Source organism: Triticum aestivum, chromosome 4D (assembly GCF_018294505.1).
Source record: "Triticum aestivum cultivar Chinese Spring chromosome 4D, IWGSC CS RefSeq v2.1, whole genome shotgun sequence".
NCBI classification, from domain to species: domain Eukaryota; kingdom Viridiplantae; phylum Streptophyta; class Magnoliopsida; order Poales; family Poaceae; genus Triticum; species Triticum aestivum.
Window position 1 is genome coordinate 93721714 of NC_057805.1, and position 25344 is coordinate 93747057.

General features: G+C 45.0%; 1 protein-coding gene across 1 annotated transcript; it reads left to right on the forward strand.

Moving 5' to 3' along the window:
* The first annotated feature begins 2601 nt into the window (after window positions 1–2601).
* On the forward strand, window positions 2602–3711 carry LOC123099709 (uncharacterized). Its single transcript, XM_044521815.1, has 2 exons — window positions 2602–3186; window positions 3275–3711. The coding sequence occupies exons 1-2, from the start codon at window positions 2655–2657 to the stop codon at window positions 3448–3450; spliced, it is 708 nt and encodes a 235-aa protein (XP_044377750.1). The 5' UTR covers window positions 2602–2654; the 3' UTR covers window positions 3451–3711.
* The last annotated feature ends 21633 nt before the right edge of the window (window positions 3712–25344 follow it).

A 25344-nucleotide genomic window follows, 5' to 3' on the forward strand; every position in this document is an offset into this window, starting at 1 on the left:
GCTTGTTAAAAGCTATGATCTCACCGCGACAGAGTTGCTAATCTCTCGGGTTCGATCTACTGTAATCTCCTTATCTCCAAGAGTGCACACTCCGGCGGCGTAGTTGGCGTGCCGCCGTTCATATCCGGTTTTGTTTTTGTAGACTATAGGTTGCTGCGTGTGTGCTTGATACTTGGTTATTTTGGTTGATGTGCAACTCGCACTTTCGTTTATGGTGTGCTTGTGATACCTTATGTGGTTGACTTTATCTATAAAGTCGGGTTATCGTTTTTTCTCTAAAAAAAGTCGATTAGCATTGAAGAGGTAATAAAAGAAAAAGCTCCTATGCTATTGGACTTGTCCGCAAAGCAAACTAAACTGACGCTTCTTGTGTCTTCTAGGTAACCGTGGCCGGATCACCGTCAATACGGGTGGCCTTGTTGGTTGATGTTTCGTTCAATATAGTTCATGGCACGGCGGGACCGGCATGATTCTAAGCGATGAGAAGGAAGGGGTGATCTTTGTTGTGCCTACCGAACGCTCTTCCACTGCAATGAGGCCCTAGAGACCGAGATACAAGCAATATTGGAGGGCTTGCTTTGGCTGTGGAACGATCTAACTTCCGATAAAGCTTCAGTCCGACTGTGTAGTTGCTCCTACGACGCTCACATATGATTCTTTGAATAGATCGGTGTATGGCCACCCGACTGTTGAGATGTTTCAGTTAAAAAAAAGTTATATACAAAATAGAGTTGCACATTGTTTAGCGAACTTTGATCATAATGGGGATATCACTGCGTGCAGGCTTAACCTACCCCCTTCGTGTATCAGTGAGCTTGTCGCCTCTCTCACTTTGGAATAAATACCCTATGATTCCCCCCAAAAAAAGAAGTGACAACGATTTACCGCACTTTGGTCTCTCTTTTTGGAGTGATTGACAAAAAACTACCACTTTAGTGGTTTGTGTCCCACAGAACTACCACTTTAAAAAAATGACCGAAAACTACCAAAATTTTATAATTTTGTGACTAAAAACAACCACTTTCAGATAAAGATCAGTTTAGACGATTTAAACGTGTTGTCAAAGTCCAAGTCAAAGTCAACGCTGACGTGGGTCATCTGTCAACACTAGCGGCTTGGTCGTGCTCGCTGCCTCCGTGCCGAACGCCACCAACGGCCTCGCCGACATTGAGGTCGGCTCGGTGAGCTCGTACGGGCCGCGGCCGCCGCCGGGCGTCGGCCTGAACGTCACCATCACGCCCAACCGGCCGTCGCCCGGCGCCGACACCAGCCAGCTCGCCGTGCGGATCGAGTACGACCCATGACACGGCTGCCGGCGACCCGCCCGTCAACGACACAGCCACCCTCCTCCTCGATGCGCCGCTCGACCTGGCCGACCGCCTGCCCGCCAAGGCCGCGCTGATGGGGTTCTACGCCTCCACGGTCCCACGCCGGCGTCCGGCAGGGGCGGCTGCGTCGGGGCCGGTCATGGCGCCGCCGCTGTCGATTTGCTCCGTCCGGCGACCTCCGAGCGACGCCACTGCCCGGGTCCGAACCCCCATGTCCGGATCCATCCATTCCGTCGTCCGCCGGCCTCCCCTGCCCGCCGACCGCAGTCGCCGTCGCCGTTAACAGCGCCATGGAGCCCTTCGCGCCGACGCTCGAACGCCAGGGCCGACCGCCTCGGAGCCACACGACGCCGGTCGTCCTTGCAGTGTCCTGCTACCTCCCCGTGTCCGAATCCGTGCCCCTGCGCCGCTCCTCGCCCGAATCCGGCGGGATCCGGCGAGTCCCGCCGCGGCGAGCCCTTGCTGTCGGTTCGGGCGCGTCCGCTACAGGCAGGTGGCGCGCCTGCTTCTTGGGGCCTTGGGCGCGTCCGTGACAGAGGCGGGAGCCGGCGTCGGACCCCGGGAGTCCGCCGGCGGCGAGATGGGGGGACGGGTCCGGCGGCGAGATGGGGCACGGATCCGGCGGCGTCGATCTGCAGCGCGGGTGGGGGTGGGAGGTGGGAGGCGACGACTGCGGGTGGGCCAGTCTCCCCTGGCATTGACTTTTCAGCCACATTAGCCCTGACGGGTGGGCCGGTTTTGTCAGTTTTTTGTTTAAATCGTCTAAAACGATCATAAAATGAAATTGGTAGTTTTTAGGGACAAATTAAGAAATTTTCGGTAGTTTTCGGTCAAAATTTTCAAAGTGGTAGTTTTGTGGGACAAAACCCCCTAAAATGGTAGTTTTTTGTCAAACACTCCTCTTTTTGCAAACTACAACCATGACCTTAACATCACGAGTTAACTGCATGCATGCTGGTTGATAACACGTTTTACATCCCTAAACTTCGAGTTTGTAAATATAGACACATACCAGCGCATCACTTCCGTGCGATGGGTCATGGCACTCGCGCGCACAAATTCGCCACATTTATCACTAACAAAATCACAGACAAATAGCTAGCCCCCCGAAAAATCGCACACACGAAGGGCACGTCGAACGTGGGAAAAGGATGGGTAAAACTAAGTGTGGGAACACACGCTGGCGTCCCCATTAATCCCCACTCGTCGTAGTCCGCGGTATAAAATGCCCACGCCCAATGCCTGCCTCTCCACTCCCACATGCACCGTGCGCCTCCCCTTCCCCACTACAACCGCGTCGCCTCGCTCGGTCTCTCTCCAAGAGCAATGGCGATGACGATGGCTGACGACTACTACGCGGGGGATCTGGACGACGTCGTGCACCGGCTGCTGCCGCGGGAAATCTTGGCGGACGTGGGCATCGTCGTGGCCGGCGGCCGCGCCCCGCGTTCGTGCGAGGTGAGGCACCGCAGCGACGACCACTCCGCTTTGGTGGAGGACCTCGCGGCGCACCTCGTAGGCATCCTCGGCCTTGACGGCGCGAGAGAGCAGCGCGCCCATGCCCATCCTCCGCACGTGCGCCATGAGCAGGGACCCCGTGTCCGTGATGGGATGGAGGCTCTCGTCGGCGGTGGCCAAGGTGGAGCTGGGCGTCACGCGCCGCCTCCCTGCTGGAATAACGGTGCCGTGCCGCCGCGGCTTCCGAGGCTTGAGCCGGCCGCGCCAGTCCCCGCCTTCGCGAATTGCCATCCTCCGGCAATGCGCCACGGCAGTGGCACCGGCACCGGCGTGTTCCTGCCGCGCCCGGAGGCATACCTGCAAAACAGTGCATCCTCCGCATCCCCCATCCCCAGGAACGGTAAGAATTGTTAATGATCGCGTCGTGTGCTTTTCCGGCGATCGACGGCGATAGCGTCAGCCTGATCAAACGTGCAAATGCAATGCAGGTGCGAAGCCGCCGCGGATGCTGAGAAAGGAGGCTGTCATTTTCGCGATGCGGCAGCAGCAGCAGCTGATGCACCTGCGGGCGATGGCGGCGGAGATGGAGCGGCAGAGGGAAGCGTTCGCCGCAGCGTTCCAAGGCTGCCCTGCGCTCGCGGCGCCACGGCAATGGACGTACTGACTGATACAGTAGATTGTTGACAGTTGGTCGTATGCACAGAATAAAACTGGGTGGCTACGATGATAAATTCGTTTCGCTTTGGGGTTATTATAGCAGTGCACATCGGTTGGTCCTGCTTTTTTAATCGAGTGGAGTTGTATTGCTTTTATGTTTTTTTTTGGAGCAAGTCATGCATGGTGTAAAATTGAGGTCGCTAGAATTGAATTTAAGCTGTTTGTCATACGTACTACGGAGAACTGTATGAAAACAGACGAAAGCATACTCGGTGCGGTCTCCGCTGACGTGGCTTTGATACGAATTGAAGGATATTGTTAGTGGGCTGACGTAATATCAAATCCAAGAGCGCCATCTGGCCACAACCTAATAACCTTCAACATTTGCTCAAAAAAAACCATCAACATGATTCTCAAAAAAAAAAAAACATCAACATGGCAATTCTAACTCAAAATGGCATTTTAGCAGAGTCTTCATATGACCCCGATAATTATAATAACCATCAGCATGACGATTTTGGCTTAAAATGACACTTGACAGGGTCCTCATATAGCTCTCGATCGCCATGATTTATAAATTTCGCTTCATAAACGAACTCTCAGCCTCCATATGGAGGATGTGGAGGGCCAGTTTGGAGCTCACTCCAAACCCAACCGTTGGTATGGGAGGAGAGTTTCAGCTTCTTCCTCCTCATGTTGCGCGCGGAATTTGAAGTTGTCTGGCTTCCCACGCACCATAGACGACGGTCACCTAGCCATTAATGCGACACCCGCTCCCTTGGATTCCCATGGCGGCTCGTCGGATGGTCAACATGCATCATCTTCAGGCTTGTGTGTGAGCAGCTGGGAGGTGTGTGAGCGCCTTCGTGTTTTCCACTGGGAAGCGCGCCCCTTGATGGCCACCCACCGACTGTGGCTTCCTCAACTTCCCTCTTAATGGCAGCCACAGCAGCCTATAAAAGGCTGTCACGGCCACCACTCTCTCCCATTGCCCACTTCAGGGCCTCCCAAATGTTTGTCGCCCACCTCCATTCCACGTCTCCAAAACATGTTCCAGAAACCGCCGTCAGATGCCCTGGACCCCTTCTGGGAGCAGCTCGAAGTGGGCCTTGCCGACCTCGCGAGGGATGAAGCTGATAGGGAGCGCGTGATTTGGGACCGCACGCTCACCTGCGCCCCCACCATTGCGGAAGTATGGCCACCGTGGAATGCGACCACGGACGTGGTTTTTGCGGGCATCGTGGCCCGCATTGCCACATCCCCACTTGACCGGACCTCGTCCCCGTCGGCCATGGCCGTGCCCGTTACTAGGCCCCGGCTACAAATCCAGCATCAACTATTAGCTAATTAGTTTATATTTTAACTAAGTATTAGATGTTCTATCAATGTAACTCGCAATGCAACTAATTTTCTGTCCAAATTATAGAAATGAAGTCGCATTGAATCTGAATTTTTATTATTATTGGGGAAGACTTGTTATAGTCAATGAAATTGGGGACCTACACATAAATCGAATTTGGGTTTGCGCTTTATCTGCGCAGCCTTCATATCCATATGCCTTATGGAGGTTGCACATATGGCGACTCTGCTAGAGTTGTTCTAAGATAACAATTGGCGACGAGGATGGACAACGACATAGTACGGCCATTGCTACAAGTCAGTCACTCGTCCTCTCGATTCGATTTCCTTATAGTATTCGTGTTCTGAGTATAGTTTTTCAAGGCGTGATATAGGATGTGCTGCTCGTAGATCTTTTCACACCCCCCCCCCCCCAAAATTTCTTTAAAATTGTAATTCCTCTGTCTCAAAATAAGTGTCTCAAGTTTAGTACAACTTTGTATTAAGGTTGGTACAAAGTTGAGATACTTATTTTGAAATGGAAGGAGTACAATCTAAAGAGGCCCACAGTGGTAACCATACTGGGCCATCTCCCATCTTTATATCTAGTTACAATCTATGAACAGTAGGCCCTAGGTGCTAGATTTGGGTTTAAATGATTAATCTTGTAAATTTGCTTTTTGTTACTACATAGGGCATCTCCAACGGCAACCCGCAAATTTCCTCCCACATCCGTCCACGGATAGGGGCAACCAGTCCGCGAACACGGGCGCGGGAGGCAGCAATCCAACCATAGGCGCATACATTTTCACAACAACTCAAACCAATCGGACAAAATTCGATCGATCCGGACAAATTTTGATATAAACACGACAGATTTCATTGAAAGTAGGATAATTTATACATAAAACCGGACGATATTTTGTCCGGTGAACTAAAAACCTAAAACTTAAAACCCTACACTATCTTATACTTCACGGTGACATTGTAGGCCATGCCGGGCTGACCGCGGCTCCTCCTCCGTCATCGTTGTCCTACCCGGCATCAGTGTCACGTCGTCGGGCTGGGGCAGCGGAAGGTGGCTGCGTCGCGGCAGGGATTCCCGGCGGCCGCCTGACGCTCGGGATGATCCTCTCCGCCTCCTCCCGCATCGTGCATAGTAGGGCCACGGCCACCGAGGATGTGGGCTGGGGGAGAGGGTGGCGGTCGTTGGAGGCGTGATAACCCACAAGTATAGGGGATCGCAACAGTTTTCGAGGGTAGAGTATTCAACCCAAATTTTTTGATTCGACACAAGGGGAGCCAAAGAATATTTGCAAGTATTAGCAGCTTAGTTGTCAATTCAACCACATCTGAAGATTAATTATATGCAACAAAGTGATCAGTAGCAAAGTAGTATGATAGTTTTGATAGTAGTGGCAGCAGCAATAGTAACGGTAACAGTGATAGCACTAGTTTTGTAGCAAGTGCAGCAGTAACGATAGCAGTAGTAACTTAGCAAGAAAAATATAGGATAAATTCGTAGGCATTGGATCGGTAATTTGTTGGATGATATTCATCATGTGACAGTCATAACCTATGGCGATACGGCACTAGCTCCAGTTCATAAATATAATATAGGCATGTATTCCGTAAATAGTCATACGTGCTTATGGAAAGAACTTGCATGACATCTTTTGTCCTACCCTCCTGTGGCAGCGGGGTCCAATTGGAAACTAAGGGATATTAAGGTCTCCTTTTAATAGAGAACCAGAACAAAGCATTAACACACGATGAACACATGAACTCCTCAAACTACGGTCATCAGCGAGAGTGGTCCCAACAATGGTCACTCCGGGGTTACCGGATCATAAACGTAGTAGGTGACTATAACTTGTAAGATCGGATCTAGAACATGGATATAATGGTGATAACATAAACGGTTCAGATCTGCAATCATGGCACCCGGGCCCAAAGTGACAAGCATTAAGCAGGGCAAAGTCATAGCAACATCAATCTCAGAACATAGTGGATATTGATACGTCTCCAACGTATCTATAATTTTTTATTGTTCCATGCTGTTATATTATCATTCTTGGATGTTTTATAGTCACTTTATAGTCATTTTATATCATTTTATTGGTACTAACCTATTGACATAGTGCCAAGTGCCAGTTGCTGTTTTCTGCATGTTTTTTACATCGCAGGAAATCAATACCAAACGGAGTCCAAACGCAGCGAAACTTTTTGTGGATTTTTTTGGACCAGAAGACATCCAGTGGGCCGAAGAAGCGCCTGGGGGGTGCTCCGAGTGGAGCACACCCACCAGGGCGCGCCTGGAGGCCCAGGCGCGCCCTGGTGGGTTGTGCCCACCTCGGGTGCCCCCTGAACTGACTCTTTGCTCTATAAATACCCCAATATTCCAGAAACCCTAGGGGAGTCGACGAAAATCAATTTCAGCCACCCCAGAGTCCAGAACCACCAGATCCAATCTAGACACCATCATGGAGGGGTTCACCACTTCCATTGGTGCCTCCCGATGATGCGTGAGTAGTTCTTTGTAGACCTACGGGTCCGTAGTTAGTAGCTAGATGGCTTCCTCTTTCTCGTTTGATTCTCAATACAATGGTCTCTTGGAGATCCATATGATGTAACTCTTTTTACGTTGTGTTTATTGGTATCGGATGAACTTTGAGTTTATGATCAGATCTATCTTTTTATCCATGAAAGTTATTCGAGTCTTCTTTGATCTCTTATATGCATGGTTGCTTATAGCCTCATATTTCTTCTCCGATATTTGGGTTTTGTTTGGCCGACTTGATCTATTTATCTTACAATGGGAAGAGGTGCTTTATGATGGGTTCGATCTTACGGTGCTTGATCCCAGTGACAGAAGGGGAACCGACACGTCACCCTGGGCATAAAAACCGAAGACCGAACCCGAAAAGACCGAGACCGAACCCGAAAAGACCGAACTAGAAAAGACCGAATAAAAAACGGTCAGCACAAACAAAAGACCGAATTTGTTACGGTCTGTTCGGTCCTGCTGTTTCGAAGACCGAATTAGTAAAAGCCCATACACAAGAGTTTGCCAAAGGCCCATCTGGCCAGCCCAATTCAGGAGCGAGATACACACAGGATCTCATGTGTTCGGCCTCACGTTACGAGCAGCAGCCGCTTCACTCCCGTTCCCCATTCTCTCCCACTGAACCCTAGCTGCCACCTACCGTTGTGGCCTGATGCGCGCCGCGCACCTTGACCGATGAAGACCGGCATCCAGTGCCCGAGCGGCGGCCCTGATCGGTGAGGACCGGCGCCCCGAGCGGCGGCCCTGATCGGTGAAGACCGGCGCCCCGAGCGGTGGCCCTGGCCATTGAAGATCGACTCCCCAAGCGGCGGCCTGAAGACCCACGCCCCGCGCCACCAATCCCAGCCTCCTGGAGGTCGCCCCGCTGCCTGTGACGCCGCCGTTTGCCGCCACCGCTCCACCTCCCGACGACCGGTTCAACAGTGCTGCAGTTCGTCACCGACACCTGCCTTCTTCCACACTGTTCGCCGGCTAGCCGCCTGCTGCCACTTTTGGTTGTCCACATCGTAGCTGAAGGTGAGCTAATTCATCTCTCTCTGTAAGTCTGTGATTCCCACGAAAATAAGCCTGCAGCAGGCATTTTGTAGGCAATGCATGCCCTTGCTACGTCAACTGTTAGCATTTGGAGAGAACAAAAAGAACTTTGTACTAAGCTTAACTAGAGGAGTGTCAAATGTTAGCACAAGATTATTTCCTGAAACTAGTTATATACATGGTTTATATCATTTTGGTAGCTGATAAGAGATACACAAAGATATATACTAGATATTATATGCATTTATTTATGTTGTGATTTGCTCATGTCAATGTTGTTTGACAGACCAATGTCCTCTTTTTTTATAGATGCTTTCTATACTGGAATCTGAACATGATGAGGAGCTGAATGACAAAGGTGATGCATTTACGAGTGTAGAGGCAGAGGCAGATGCAGAAGCAGGAGATGAATCAGTCCTATGTAGCATCATTGAAGATGAAGATGTCAAAGCAAAAGTTGCTGAAGGTGCCATTCCAGAAGCTGCTCAAGATGACAAGCCAAAAGGACGGAAGCAAATGGCATCAAGATCACAAATTTGGGAGCATTTCATCAAAGTTTTTGACGACAAGGGGTTAGTGAAGGAAGGAAAATGCAAGTATTGTGATCGACCAATTCAAGCTACTACATCAATCCATGGGACAACAGCAATGCGCAGGCACTTTGGTACATGCAAGCTCAATCCGAATAGGAAAGGGATCCAAATCAGACCACTTTGCAAGCAACTCCAGGAGATGGCATCAGCACTTGGAGATACGGCGCAGAGAAAGTTAGGAAAGCATTTTCTATAATGGTCATAGAGGATGAACTGCCTTTTGCATTTGGTGAGAAATCTGGATTCAGAAAGTTCATTTCAGTCGCTTGCCCCCGCTTTAGTCCACCATCAAGAAGAACTTGTACCAGGGACACTGTCAAAATCTATCTAGATGAGAAGTCCAAGTTGAAAAAGTTTTTCAAAGACCATTGTGGAAGTGTGTGTAACCACTGATTGTTAGACTTCTCAGCAGCAAGATGGCTATATGGTAGTGACTGCACACTTTACTGATGAAAATTGGAAGTATCATAAGAAGATTATCAATTTCATAATGGTGAAGGGCCACAAGGGGAAGGATCTTGGGAAGAACTTGCAGAGATGTTTGATGGAATGGGGGTTAGAGAGAGTTATGCCAGTCACCGTGGATAATGCAAGCGCTAATGATGGCTGCATCGTTCACTTGAGAAAGTGCTTGGTTGAGGCAAAAATGAGCATAGCCGCTGACTACTTTGGAAATATTTGGTGTTGAGTGTGGAGAGAAGGTGTGGTATGCTGGTAACAAATGTGTGCGTGAGTTGTTTGAAGAATACCGAGTAAGATTGACTACACCAGAACCAACAACACCATCCAATATCCAAGTAACAATAGATGGAGGAGGAGCAAGTATGATGAAGGAACTAATTGCAAGCAGGTTGAGGCAAAATAATAGTGGAGGAAGTGCAAGTAGTAAATCTGAGCTTGAAAAATACCTTGCCGAAGACTCTGAAGACCCTGACAAAAAAATTGACATCCTAGGATGGTGGAAAGAGAATTCATCTAGGTTTCCAATCTTGGCAAATATGGCTCGTGATATTCTTGCTATCCCCATTACAACGGTGGCTTCTGAGTCTGCCTTTAGCACAAGTGGACGCATACTTGATGACTTTAGGACATCTCTAACTCCGTTTATGGTACAAGCTTTAGTTTGTACGCAAGATTGGCTGAGAAGGTCAACAGATCCGGTCGACATCAAGGAGAACTTGGAAGAATTAGAAGTGTTAGAAAAAGGTAAAACAATCAGCGAACGTGTCCATGCATTTGTTTTTTTATTGTAGAGACTAATATGCATGACAATCAGCCAACTCTGACACCTTGTAAAATGGCATTGTTAACTTTCAGCTTGCACTTTACTAATTTAGATAATAATACCAACTAGTTGTTTAACTAGGTATGTTTCAGCTTGCACTTTAACTAGGCACTTTAACTAGATGCGCTCCTGTTTCCTAGGGACTACTCATCATGCTGGCTATTTGCATGTCTCTGGTTTGCTGTTTGGTTGAGAAGCATTATTTTACCTTAATCGAATGCACATCAGTTTGCCATTTCCATAAGAAACTTATTTCTTCTTCTACAACATATCACACTTTTCCAAGAGAAGCATCAAGCATATTCGTTGTTCTAGCCTTCTAGGTGCCGGTGTTATTGCCACAATTATTAATATGCATATCACCATAGCTAGCGGATTATGAAATTTGATTGAATACTTGACTTGTGTCAGAGTTGATTGAAGAATTTGGTGACAAGGTGAGGGGAAAGCGCAAGTTCAATGCTGGTGTTGTTGCTTCTTCCATGGCCAAGTCAAACAAGTGTGCAAGTTGACCAACAATGTGACCTCCACGTCTACTCATGGCTGAACTAAAATCATGTTGAATGTATGATGTTTTAGTTATCATCTTGTGCTTGTGATTTGTGACCTGAGACTTGAGAATTGAGAACCGAGAGTGAGAGTGTGAGACCTTAATGTCGTTGTTTGCTGCTGAACTGAGATCATGTACTGAACCTGGTTTATTTCATGTTAAGTGCTATGTTGTCAAGTACTATGCGGTGAAAGCCGATGTACTGTACTCCATGCATATTGCACACAAGTGTTACTTGTTTGAATTTTTCTTATGTACACATGCGCCTATATACAACATTTGTTGTCTCTGTACACACACACACGCCTTTGTACACCTCTGTACTCTATGTAGTTTGTATTTGTATGCGACTGTACTGGAAGTAACATAACTAATCTGGTCTGTTTGGTCAGGACCGAAGACCGAATAATAAAGACCGAATAGTGAATAACCGAAAAGACCGAAATTATTTCGGTCTTCAATTATAGAAGACCGAATTTTTGAAAGACCAAAAAGACCGGACCGAACAAACCGAAAAGACCGAACGCCCGGGCTGACCGACACGTATGTATCGTTGCTATTAAGGATAACAAGATGGGGTCTGTTTCTACATAAATAGATCTTGTCTACATCATGTCATCGTTCTTATTGCCTTACTCCGTTTCTCCATGAACTTAATACACTAGATGCATGCTGGATAGCGGTCGATGTGTGGAGTAATAGTAGTAGATGCAGGCAGGAGTCGGTCTACTAATCTTGGAGGTGATGCCTATATAATGATCATTGCCTAGATATCGTCATGATTATTTGAAGTTCTATCAATTGCCCAATAGTAATTTCTTTACCCACTGTTTGCTATTTTTCTCGAGAGAAGCCACTAGTTAAACCTACGGCCCCCGGATCTCTTCCTTATTATATTTTCCTTTGCGATCTATTTTTATTTGCTTTTATTTTCAGATCTATTAAACCAAAAATACAAAAATACCTTGTTGCACTTTATTTTATTTGGCGTTCGATCTATCAATATTTACAACTCTCTCACATCCGTTTGCCAATTTCTGGAGCCGTTACCCGAAAGGGATTGACAGCCCCTTTTACACGTCAGGTTATGGGTATTTGTTATTTGTGTGCAGATGCTGTTTATGTAGTTGTTTCTTGGTTCTCCTACTGGTTCGATAACCTTGGTCTCATCACTGAGGGAAATACCTACTGTCGCTGTGCTGCATCATCCCTTCCTCTTTGGGGAAATACCGACGTAGTCCTAGCAAACATCAGATACTAGGGATCAAGCCCTAACAAAACTAACTCGATTACATGATGAATCTCATCCAACACCTCACCGACCAGCGAGCCTACAAAGGAATTACTCACTCCCGGTGGGGAGCATCTTGGAATTTGTGGTGGAGAAGGGTTGGTGATGACGAAGATCGAAGATTCCCCTCTCCGGAGCCCCAAACAGACTCCAGATCTGGCCTCCCGATAAAGAACAGGAGACGGCGGCGGCTTCGTCTCGTGGAATGCGATAATTCTTTCTCCCTGATTTTCTTTTGGAAAAATAGGATTTTATAGCGTCGGTTTCAGGGTCTGCGGGGCCACCACCTGGGCGCGCCTGAAGGGGGGGGCGCCCCCTGGCGGGTTGTGCCCACTCAGGTGCCCTAGTGGATCTTGGCTCCAGAAATTCTCTTTATTGATATAAAAATTCCTCACAAAGTTTCGTTCCATTCCGAGAACTTTTATTTCTGCACAAAAACAACACCATGGTAGTTCTGCTGAAAACAGTATCAGTTCGGGGTTAGTTTCATTCAAATCATGCAAATTAGAGTCCAAAACAAGAGGAAAAGCATTAGGAAAAGTAGATACGTTGGAGACGTATCAACTCCCCCAAGCTTAAACCTTTGCTTGTCCTCAAGCAATTCAGTTGATAAACTAAAAGTGAAAAAGAAAAACTTTTACCAACTCTTTTGCTCTTGTTTGCATAAATAAGTTTAAACTGCACCCAGGTTTTCAGTCAACATTATAACTAACCATGCCGACAATAACTCTTAAAAATTATATTGACTCATATCAATGACATTATCAGCTAGCGAGCAATAATAAGATATCTCAAATAGCAACACGTTATGAGAATAACCATGATATAATATGACAATAGTGGTATCTCGCTAGCCCTTTCTGAGACCGCAAAACATAAATGTAGAGCACCTCCAAAGTTCAACCAGCGGCTAAACATTGTAATTCATGATAGAAAAGATCCAGTCATGATGCACCCAACATTAGCTACACACAATGCATCAGCATGACATCAGTGCTCTCAGGTTCTGGTGCTTATTTTAGAAGGTGATGACACAACATAAAAGTAAATAGATAGTCCCTTCGCAGAGGGAAGCAGTGATTTGCAGCGGTGCTAGAGCTCAAGTTTTTAAAACAGAGGTAAATGATATTTTGAGACATGCACCCTTCTTGTTTACTTCACGACCATCGGTTATTAATATCTTCCATGCTAAGCACGCTAGTGGCGGTTCCCAAGCGATAAAAGTAAAGGTTTACTCCCCCTCCACCAACAATCACACTCCGCGGCTTGTCCGAAACAACGGGTGTCGTCCATACCAACAACAGTCCCGGGGGAGTTTTGTTTAATTATTTGCATTTTTGAGTTCGGGACTAGGAATCCCTATTACCGCCCTTTTCCCGTGCGATGGTGAGTGAATAAACACTCGACCTGACAATAACCCGCTTAGCATGGAAGATACCGACCACCTCCTCTCGTTCGATGAACAATCCAGGCACACAAAAAGGATATTTATTTGAAGTTTTTAGAGGTGGCACATGCAAATTTACTTAGGACGGCAGGGTAATACCACATATAGCACTACTGCAGGATGGTCCAAACGCGACACTACGATCAGAGACCCTTCAATGAAACTGTGTGCGATGCCATAATCGCAAACGGTGGTATAAAAACCATCAAAAAGGTGCAAAACGTTTGCGATGACGGATGAATCAAACATGGTTCAGATTTTAGTTGCATGTGCGATGCTGGGCATATGGTTCAGTTCAATTAACTGTTTGGGATGAGGAGGAACAAAAGAAACGGGCAGCCAGATGAAGGTGTGTGCGATATACAGCATACGGTTCACTAGAATGAACTGTGTGTGATTAGGCAACACAATGGAAACGGTTCAACTGAACAAGATGTGTGTGATACGCGGCAAACAGGTCTATAATCAGAAATGTGTGCGAAGACCAATAATAACACAGACGATTGCTGCTAATAAGCCGTGTGATTTGCTCTGTCTATAGTAGAATAACATGTATGTGTGTGTGTGTGTTTATATATATATATATAACTGAAATAAACATCCAATTACATTAGTGACTATACAGATCATTCGCACACACCTCAATCAACAATTGCATGCATTCTAAAGTAGGAGAAATGATCGTCTAGTCATCTACTTCTTGTGACGCTCCCGCCGCTGCTATGTGGCTCGGTCCCTCGTCTGGGGCAGGAAGAAGACAGTTCCTCATGTCAACGATCCGCCTGTACATCTCGTAGCTTGTGTACGCGTCCTTGGCCGCGTACTTGACGTGTTCTTCATCCAGTCTCTCATACCAAACACTGTGCCAGGCGTTCTTGTCCTTCTTGCTCTCTTCCTTCATCTTCACGTAGTAGGGGTCAATGATGGCTGAGGCGAGGTCAACCAGGGAGTTCAGTTTGTTGTTGTCGCTCCCCCAGACCTTGTAGTGGTGCTGGATGTTGACAAGATTCGGGCATTTCAAGCCCGAAACCTTGAGCACTTTTAGATCGTTGGTGGTGTCCACCGTAGCGAAACTGTAGTCGGAGTTGTTGATAAACCTGGAAAAATGCTCGCAAGGCCTTGTGGCAAGGTGGTAGTGGTAGACGAGGACGTCATGTCGCACGCACAACTGGGTGACGGCAACCTTCTAATCGTGCCCGGCACGACCCATGGTGTACTCGAGGTCGAAGCCGACCACTCTGTACTTGTCCTCGGCAAGGAACTGCTCCATAGTTTGGATGGACCTCTCCATCGAGACCGGATCGTTCGTGTACACCACCGACAGGGCCTTCCCCCTCACGTGGGTGTCCACTACGTGATGCATGGTGAACTGCCCGCAGTTGTCATCGTCGGCCGCTGGGAGCGCCATTAGAGCCACGATGAGTGCCATTGGAACCGCTGGATGTCCTCTCTGTATGTGTCGTCGTGGGTGTGCTTATTGTGTCGTGTGAGGCGAGAGATATAAGGTAAATGGCCGCAGGAATAAATGGGGGCCAGGCGGCCTGGATTCTCTGCGCGTCCGCATGGCAGTTTTTGCAGCGGGTAACTGCATTGTCGCGCCGCGCCCGGCGCAACCGCATGCACACGAACGTGCGTGATCGTGCGCCGGTCCCAAACACTGGCAGCGCACGTGGAGGGACGAGGGCAGAGCACTGATGACCCACAAGTATAGGGGATCTATCGTAGTCCTTTCGATAAGTAAGAGTGTCGAACCCAACGAGGAGCAGAAGGAAATGATAAGCGGTTTTCAGCAAGGTATTTTCTGCAAGCACTGAAATTATAGGTAACAGATAGCTTTGTGATAAGATAATTTGTAACGAGCAACAAGTAACAAAAGTAAATAAAGTGCAGCAAGGTGGCCCAATCCTTTTTGTAGCAAAGGACAAGCCTGGACAAACTCTTATATAGAGAAAAGCGCTCCTGAGGACACATGGGAATTATCGTCAAGCTAGTTTTCATCACGTTCATATGATTCGCGTTCGGTACTTTGATAATTTGATATGTGGGTGGACCGGTGCTTGGGTGCTGTCCTTACTTGGACAAGCATCCCACTTATGATTAACCCCTATTGCAAGCATCCGCAACTACAAAAGAAGTATTAAGGTAAACCTAACCATAGCATGAAACAAGTGGATCCAAATCAGCCCCTTACGAAGCAACGCATAAACTAGGGTTTAAGCTTCTGTCACTCTAGCAACCCATCATCTACTTATTACTTCCCAATGCCTTCTCTAGGCCCAAATAATGGTGAAGTGTCATGTAGTCGACGTTCACATAACACCACTAGAGGAGAGACAACATACATCTCATCAAAATATCGAACGAATACCAAATTCACATGACTACTAATAGCAAGACTTCTCCCATGTCCTCAGGAAAAAACGTAACTACTCACAAAGCATATTCATGTTCATAATCAGAGGAGTATTAATATGCATAAAGGATCTGAACATATGATCGTCCACCAAATAAACCAACTAGCATCAACTACAAGGAGTAATCGACACTACTAGCAACCTACAGGTACCAATCCCAGACTTTAGGGACAAGAATTGGATACAAGAGATGAACTAGGGTTTGAGAGGAGATGGTGCTGGTGAAGATGTTGATGGAGATTGCCCTCTCCCGATGAGAGGAGCGTTGGTGATGACGATGGCGATGATTTCTCCCTCCCGGAGAGAAGTGTCCCCGGCAGAACAGCTCTGCCGGAGCCCAAGATTGGTTCCGCCTCATGGCGGCGGAGTCTCCTCCCGAAAGCCTGCTTATGATTTTTCTTCGGACGAAAGACTTCATATAGCAGAAGATGGGCACCGGAGGGCCAACAGGGGGCCCACGAGGCAGGGGGCGCGCCCAAGGGGGTAGGGCGCGCCCCCCACCCTCGTGGCCAGGGTGTGGGCCCCCTCTGGTATTTCTTTCGCTCCGTATTTTTTATTATTTCCAAAAATGACTTTCGTGGAGTTTCAGGACTTTTGGAGTTGTGCAGAATAGGTCTCTAATATTTGCTCCTTTTCCAGCCCAGAATTCCAGCTGCCGGCATTCTCCCTCCTTATGTAAACCTTGTAAAATAAGAGAGAATAGGCATAAGTATTGTGACATAATGTGTAATAACAGCCCATAATGCAATAAATATTGATATAAAAGCATGATACAAAATGGACGTATCAACTCCCCCAAGCTTAGACCTCGCTTGTCCTCAAGCGGAAGCCGATAACGATAAATATGTCCACATGTTTAGAGGTAGAGGTGTCGATAAAACAAAATACGGACATGAGGGCATCATGATTATTCTCATAACAGCAACACATAAGGATACTGTCATATGATTTCTTATGCTCAAGTAATAATCTATTCACAATGCAAAGTATGAATCAGAAACTTTATTGAGAACTAACAAACTATAATCTCAGTCATTGAGGCAATTGCAATTTATCATAACATCAGAAAGAGTCTATGTCAGAGCTTTCTAGCAAGTCCACATACTCAACTATCATTTAGTCTTTCATAATTGCTAACACTCACGCAATACTTGTGGTTACGGAGTTTTAATGGACACAGAGAAAGATAGGGGCTTATAGTTTCGCCTCCCAACCTTTTACCTCAAGGGTAATGTCAACAATAATAACTCATGCTAACTTACATCCAATTAGATATATATATCAGGATCTTTCCAACACACTGTGCTTGCCAAAGGATAAAATATAAAAAGGAAAGGTGAAGATCACCATGACTCTTGCATAAGGTAGAAGATAATAAAAGATAGGCCCTTCGCAGTGGGAAGCAGAGGTTGCCATGCGCGGGTTGGATGCACAAAATCTTAATGCGAAAGAACGTCACTTTATATTGCCACTTGTGATATGAACCTTTATTATGCAGTCTGTCGCTTTTATTTCCTCCACATCACAAGATCGTATAAAGCTTATTTCCTCCACACTAATCAATCATACATGTTTAGAGAGCAATTTTTATTGCTTGCACCGATGAAAACTTACTTGAAGGATCTTACTCAATCCATAGGTAGATATGGTGGACTCTCATGGCAAAACTGGTTTAAGGGTATTTGGAAGCACAAGTAGTATCTCTACTTGGTGCAAAGAATTTGGCTAGCATGAGGGGGAAAGGCAAGCTCAACATGTTGGATGATCCATGACAATATACTTTATCTTGGATATAAGAAAACATAATCCATTACGTTGTCTTCCTTGTCCAACATCAACTCTTTAACATGTCATATTTTAATTGCTCCCAATCATAAAAGATGTCCAAGATAGTATATTTATATGTGAAACATCTCTTTCTTTATTACTTCCTATTAATTGCAACGATGACCAAAGCTATGTTTGTCAACTCTCAACAACTTTTAATCATCATACTCTTTCTATGTGAAGTCATTACTCTCAATAAGATCAATATGATCTCTTTATTTCTTTTTATTCTTTTCTCTTTTCTTTTATTCACTCAAGATCATAGCAAGATAATCAAGCCCTTGACTCAACACTAATCTTTATTATATAGCTCACGGACTCGATTACATAGAGAGATCATAAAGCAAAAATCAAAACTAGATCACACCAAAACTTTATTCTACTAGATGAAGATGCTACTAATAGGATCGAACTAAGAAAAACGGTAAAGATAGGAGATGTGGTGGTGATACGATACCGGGGCACCTCCCCCGAGCTTGGCAGTTGCCAAGGGGAGTGCCCATACCCATGTGATTATGTCTCCTTTGCTGGTGAAGGGATTGTTGATGATGTAGGCTTGTCGTCCATCTTCCAAGGCATAGGCTCACCATCATAGAAGGATGATCGAGTCTCCGGGATCCTTAAATCTGCAGCCAAACTCATCCTCTTGAATCTATATTCATACTCACAGTTTTGGTTTTGCAGGTCATAGATTTGGGCTTGGAGGTGCTCGATTTTCTCGTGGAGCTTGAAGATGTCCTCCCCAATGTCCTTGGCATCTAGCTTGTGGTTGTTGGTGAACTCCGTGATCATTATGTGATTGGAGTCAAGTCCACGCTCCACCATCTCCTGGCACTTGAAAACTTGTTGCTCCATTGCTTCAAGCCTTGTCTCCACGCTTCCGGTCCTTCGTGGTCCCTCAACATCGCGGATATGCAGCAACCCATCACGCATCTCAATGGTTTGAGGGTGTTGCAGCACCTCCGCGAGGTAGGGGTTGATGACCTTCTCGAAGAACTTGTCCTTGGGGGTGCTTGGAGATGTCATGATGATCTAGATCTGTCAGAGAAACGGGTCGAAACGAAAACAGAGGATATTTGCGTGATACAGGAGTCAAAACCTTCGGGAGATTATATAATGAATTTTCACCGATCAAAATACGTATCGTGCAAGAAAACGGAGTCCGGAGAGGACACGAGGTGCCCACGAGCCAGGGGGGTAGGGCGCGCCCTCCACCCTCGTGGAGCCCTCGTGTCCTTCCCGGACTGCTTCTTATTTTTCTACTTTTATAAATATTCCAAAACGGAGAAAAATTGCCATTAGAACTGTTTTGGAGTCGGTTTACTTACCGTACCACATACCTATTCCTTTTCGGAGTCTGAAACGTTCCGGAAGGTGTCCCTTATGTATTCCTCCGGGGTTACGGTTTAAATAACATTGGTTTCAACATTTATAGGATTACCTGAGATATAATGTTTAATTCTTTGACCGTTCACCACCTTCGGATTTGTGCCTTCAAAGTTGTTGATTTTTATGGCACCGGAACGATAGACCTCCTCGATAACGTAAGGGCCTTCCCATTTAGAGAGAAGTTTTCCTGCAAAAAATCTTAAACGAGAGTTGTATAGCAATACATAATCACCTACATTGAACTCACGTTTTTGTATCCTTTTGTCATGCCATCTTTTAACTTTTTCTTTAAACAATTTGGCATTCTCATAGGCTTGGGTTCTCCATTCATCAAGTGAGCTAATGTCAAATAACCTCTTCTCACCGGCAAGTTTGAAATCATAGTTGAGCTCTTTAATGGCCCAATATGCCTTATGTTCTAGTTCTAGAGGTAAGTGACATGCCTTTTCATAAACCATTTTATACGAAAACATACCCATAGGATTTTTATATGCAGTTCTATAGGCCCATAATGCATCATCAAGTTTCTTGGACCAATTCTTTCTAGATCTATTAACAGTCTTTTGCAACATTAATTTGAGCTCTCTATTACTCAATTCTACTTGACCACTAGACTGTGGGTGATAAGGAGATGCAATTCTATGATCAACATCATACTTAGCAAGCATTTTACGAAAAGCACCATGAATAAAATGTGAACCACCATCAGTCAGTAAATATCTAGGGACTCCAAACCTCGGGAAAATAACTTCCTTAAGCATCTTAATAGAGGTGTTATGATCAGCACTACTAGTTGGAATAGCTTCTACCCACTTAGTAACGTAATCAACAGCAACTAAAATATGTGTATATCCATTAGAGGCAGGAAAAGGTCCCATATAATCAAAGCCCCAAACATCAAATGGTTCAATAACAAGTGAATAGTTCATAGGAATTTCTTGACGTCTACTAATATTACCAATTCTTTGACATTCATCACAAGATAGGACAAACTTACGAGCATCCTTGAAGAGAGTAGGCCAATAAAAACCGGATTGCAATACCTTATGTGCGGTTCTATCTCCAGCGTGGTGTCCTCCATAAGCCTCGGAGTGACACTTGCGTAGGATCTGTTCCTATTCATGCTCAGGTACACAACGTCTAATAACACCATCTACTCCTTCTTTATAAAGATGTGGGTCATCCCAAAAGTAATGTCTCAAATCATAGAAAAACTTTTTCTTTTGCTGGTATGTGAAACTAGGTGGTGTAAATTTAGCAACAATATAATTAGCATAATCAGCATACCATGGAGCAGTACGAGAAGCATTTATGACATTTAATTGTTCATCAGGAAAGCTATCATCAATAGGCAGTGGGTCATCAAGAACATTCTCTAACCTAGACAAGTTGTCTGCAACGGGGTTCTCAGCTCCCTTTCTATCAATAATATGCAAATCAAATTCTTGTAGCAAGAGAACCCATCTAATAAGTCTAGGTTTAGCATCTTTCTTTTCCATAAGATATTTAATAGCAGCATGATCAGTGTGAATAGTTACTTTAGAATCAACAATATAAGGTCTGAACTTATCACAAGCAAATACAACTGCTAAGAATTCTTTTTCAGTAGTAGCATAATTTATCTGGGCATTGTCTAGAGTTTACTAGCATATTGAATAACATTTAATTTCTTATCAACTCTTTGCCCTAGAACAGCACCTACAACATAATCACTGGCATCACACATAATTTCAAAAGGTAAATTCCAATCAGGTGGCTGAACAATAGGTGCAGAGATCAATGCTTTCTTAAGTATTTCAAATGCTTCTACACAATCATCATCAAAGACAAATGGTATATCTTTTTGTAATAAATTAGTTAGAGGCTGAGAAATTTTTGAGAAGTCCTTAATGAACCTTCTATAAAACCGGCGTGGCCAAGGAAACTTCTTATACCTTTGATTTCCTTGGGACATGGCATCTTTTCAATAGCATCAACCTTGGCTTTATCAACCTCAATACCTCTTTTAGAAACTTTATGCCCCAAGACAATACCTTCATTAACCATAAAGTGGCACTTTTCCCAATTCAAGACAAGATTAGTCTCTTCACATCTCTGCAAAACTCGATCAAGGTTGCTCAAGCAATCATCAAAAGAGGATCCATAAACGGAGAAATCGTCCATGAAAACCTCACAAATCTTTTCACAAAAGTCAGAGAATATAGCCATCATGCATCTTTGAAAGGTAGAAGGTGCATTACATAAACCAAAAGGCATACGTCTATAAGCAAAAGTACCGAAAGGGCAAGTAAAAGTGGTCTTTGATTGATCATCGGCTGACACAGGTATTTGAGAGAAACCAGAATAACCATATAGAAAGCAAAAATGTGTATGTTTGGATAATCTTTCTAGAATTTGATTGATAAAAGGTAAGGGGTAATGATCCTTTTTAGTAGCCTTATTTAATTTGCGGAAATCAATTACCATCCTATAACCTGTAATAATTCTTTGCGGAATCAATTCATCTTTATCATTAGGAACGACAGTAATACCTCCCTTCTTAGGGACACAATGGACAGGACTTACCCACTGACTATCAGCAACGGGATAAATAATACCTGCCTCAAGAAGCTTTAGTATTTCCTTTCTTACCACTTCTTTCATCTTAGGATTCAGCCGTCGTTGGTGATCACGAACTGGCTTGGCATCTTTCTCCAAATTTATTTTGTGCTGGCATAGAGTGGGACTAATGCCCTTAAGATCATCAAGAGTATATCCAATAGCAGCGCGGTGCTTCTTCAGAGTTTTCAATAATTTTTCTTCCTCCTTTTCTGAAAGGTTAGCACTAATAATAACAGGATATATCTTCTTTTCATCAAGATAAGCATATTTAAGAGTATCAGGCAATGGTTTAAGCTCAAACACGGGATCACCCTTGGGTGGAGGAGGATCCCCTAGGATTTCAACAGGCAAATTGTGTTTCAGGATGGGTTCCTGTTTAAAGAATACCTCATCTATTTCCCTTCTTTCATTCATAAACATATCATTTTCATGGTCTAGCAAATATTGTTCCGAAGGATCACTAGGAGGTACGGCAATAGAAGCAAGACCAATAATTTCATCTTTACTAGGCAATTCCTCTTCACGGTGTTGTCTACGAAATTTAGAGAAATTGAACTCATGAGACATATCACCCAAACCAATAGTAACGACATCCTTTTTGCAGTCTATCTTAGCATTAACAGTGTTCAAGAAGGGTCTACCAAATATGATGGGGCAAAAGCTATCTTGTGGGGAACCAAGAACAAGAAAATCAGCAGGATATTTAGTTTTCCCACACAAGACTTCAACATCTCTAACAATTCCAATGGGTGATATGGTATCTCTATTGGCAAGCTTGATGGTAACATCAATATCTTCTATCTCAGCAGGTGCAATTTCATGCATAATTTCTTTGTATACGTAATGAGGTATAGCACTAGCACTGGCACCCATATCGCATAAGCCATGATAACAATGATCTCCTCTTTTAACAGAAATAACAGGCATGCCTACCACGGGTCTATGTTTATCTTTAGCACATGGTTTGGCAATTCTAGCAGTTTCATCACAGAAATGAATAACATGCCCATCAATATTATCAGGCAAGGGATCTTTAACAATAGCAATATTAGGTTCAACTTTAACTTGCTCAGGAGGTGTATAAGTTCTAATATTGCTTTTATGAACCACAGTTGAAGCTTTAGCATGATCCTTTATCCTAACAGGAAAAGGTGGTTTCTCAACATAAGCAGTAGGAACAACAGGATCATTATAAGTGATAGTCTTTTCTTCAACTTTAATAGGTGCAGCTACTTTTACTTCTATGGGAGGATGATATTTGAACCACTTCTCTTTAGGGAGATCAACATGTATTTTCTGCAAGCACTGAAATTATAGGTAACAGATAGTTTTGTGATAAGATAATTTGTAACGAGCAAAAAGTAACAAAAGTAAATAAAGTGCAGCAAGGTGGCCCAATCCTTTTTGTAGCAAAGGACAAGCCTGGAAAAACTCTTATATAGAGAAAAGCGCTCCCGAGGACACATGGGAATTATCGTCAAGCTAGTTTTCATCACGTTCATATGATTCACATTCGGTACTTTGATAATTTGATATGTGGGTGGACCGGTGCTTGGGTGTTGTCCTTACTTGGACAAGCATCGCACTTATGATTAACCCCTATTGCAAGCATCCGCAACTACAAAAGAAGTATTAAGGTAAACCTAACCATAGCATGAAACAAGTGGATCCAAATCAGCCCCTTACGAAGCAACGCATAAACTAGGGTTTAAGCTTCTGTCACTCTAGCAACCCATCATCTACTTATTACTTCCCAATGCCTTCCTCTAGGCCCAAATAATGGTGAAGTGTCATGTAGTCTACTTTCACATAACACCACTAGAGGAGAGACAACATACATCTCATCAAAATATCGAACGAATACCAAATTCACATGACTACTAATAGCAAGACTTCTCCCATGTCCTCAGGAACAAAAGTAACTACTCACAAAGCATATTCATGTTCATAATCAGAGGAGTATTAATATGCATAAAGGATCTGAACATATGATCTTCCACCAAATAAACCAACTAGCATCAACTACAAGGAGTAATCAACACTACTAGCAACCTACAGGTACCAATCCCAGACTTTAGGGACAAGAATTGGATACAAGAGATGAACTAGGGTTTGAGAGGAGATGGTGCTGGTGAAGATGTTGATGGAGATTGCCCTCTCCCGATGAGAGGAGCGTTGGTGATGACGATGGCGATGATTTCTCCCTCCCGGAGGGAAGTGCCCAGGCAGAACAGCTCTGCCGGAGCCCTAGATTGGTTCCGCCAAGGTTCCGCCTCGTGGCGGCGGAGTCTCTTCCCGAAAGCTTGCTTATGATTTTTCTTCGAACGAAAGACTTCATATAGCAGAAGATGGGCACCGAAGGGCCAACAGGGGACCCACGAGGCAGGGTGCGCGCCCAGGGGGTAGGGGACGCCCCCCCCCCCCACCCTCGTTGCCAGGGTGTGGGCCCCTCTGGTATTTCTTCCGCTTAGTATTTTTTATTATTTCCAAAAATGACTTTCGTGGAGTTTCAGGACTTTTGGAGTTGTGCAGAATAGGTCTCTAATATTTGCTCCTTTTCTAGCCCAGAATTCGAGCTGCCGGCATTCTCTCTCCTTATGTAAACCTTGTAAAATAAGAGAGAATAGGCATAAGTATTGTGACATAATGTGTAATAACAGCCCATAATGCAATAAATATCGATATAAAAGCATGATGCAAAATGGACGTATCAAGCACCCGGAGGGACGCGAGAGCAGAGCGCGCGCGGCGGGACGCGAGCAGAGCGCGCCGCAGCCGGCTGAACCGCAAGCAAGCACACGCATAGAGCAGTTGAACATGCAGGAAATGGTCGCCTCCAAGCCGGCAAACAGTTGCGTTGCTGCGTAGAGAGCGGCCGTGTGCTACCACCTCCGTCTAGTCTATAGTCAAACCAAAAAAATTGTCTTATTTGGTAAGTTTATAAATTAACAAATACCATCCTTATAACTACCCATGACTGTTTTTGTCTCTAGCATGACCAATTGATAAAATGTGGAGGAAAGTAGGGGAAATGGCCGATACTACTGGAAGAATTCCTCTTTGGCTGATAGGTACTGTAGCTGGTATTGCTGTGATTGGTTTAGTAGGTGTTTTCTTTTATGGAGTCCCCTTTATAATCCGTGCCATACTTTGCCCTCAAATTTAACCGACAAAATGTTAATGCATGTTATAGAAATTATATAATTGGAGACTATGTTCAAATACGAATCCAACTATATAATCTTTGGCGGCATGCATTCGTATTTTATTAGTTAAATCATACTTATAAACCAGGACGGGGGTATAGTAGGTAATTAAATCGCAAATATATTTTTTATTAACCATATGTGTACGTGGCCTTTTGTCCTCCTCTCGCACGTCTTGTCACCCCACTGCCGCAGACGGCTTACACCGCAAGCAACGACACGCATAGAGCAGTTGAACACGCAGGAAATGGTCGCCTACAAGCCGGCAGACAGTTGCGTCGCTGCGTAGAGAGCGGCCGTGTTCTACCACATCCGTCTAGTCTATAGTCCCCTTTATAATCCATGCCATACTTTTCCCT

What these genes read in the sequence shown, in the direction of transcription:
- LOC123099709 (XM_044521815.1), top strand. Translation starts at nt 2,655, where the DNA reads ATGGCGATGACGATGGCTGACGACTACTACGCGGGGGATCTGGACGAC. An exon ending in ATCCCCCATCCCCAGGAACG is followed by an intron (nt 3,187 to 3,274) that starts GTAAGAATTGTT and finishes AATGCAATGCAG; the next exon opens with GTGCGAAGCCGCCGCGGATG.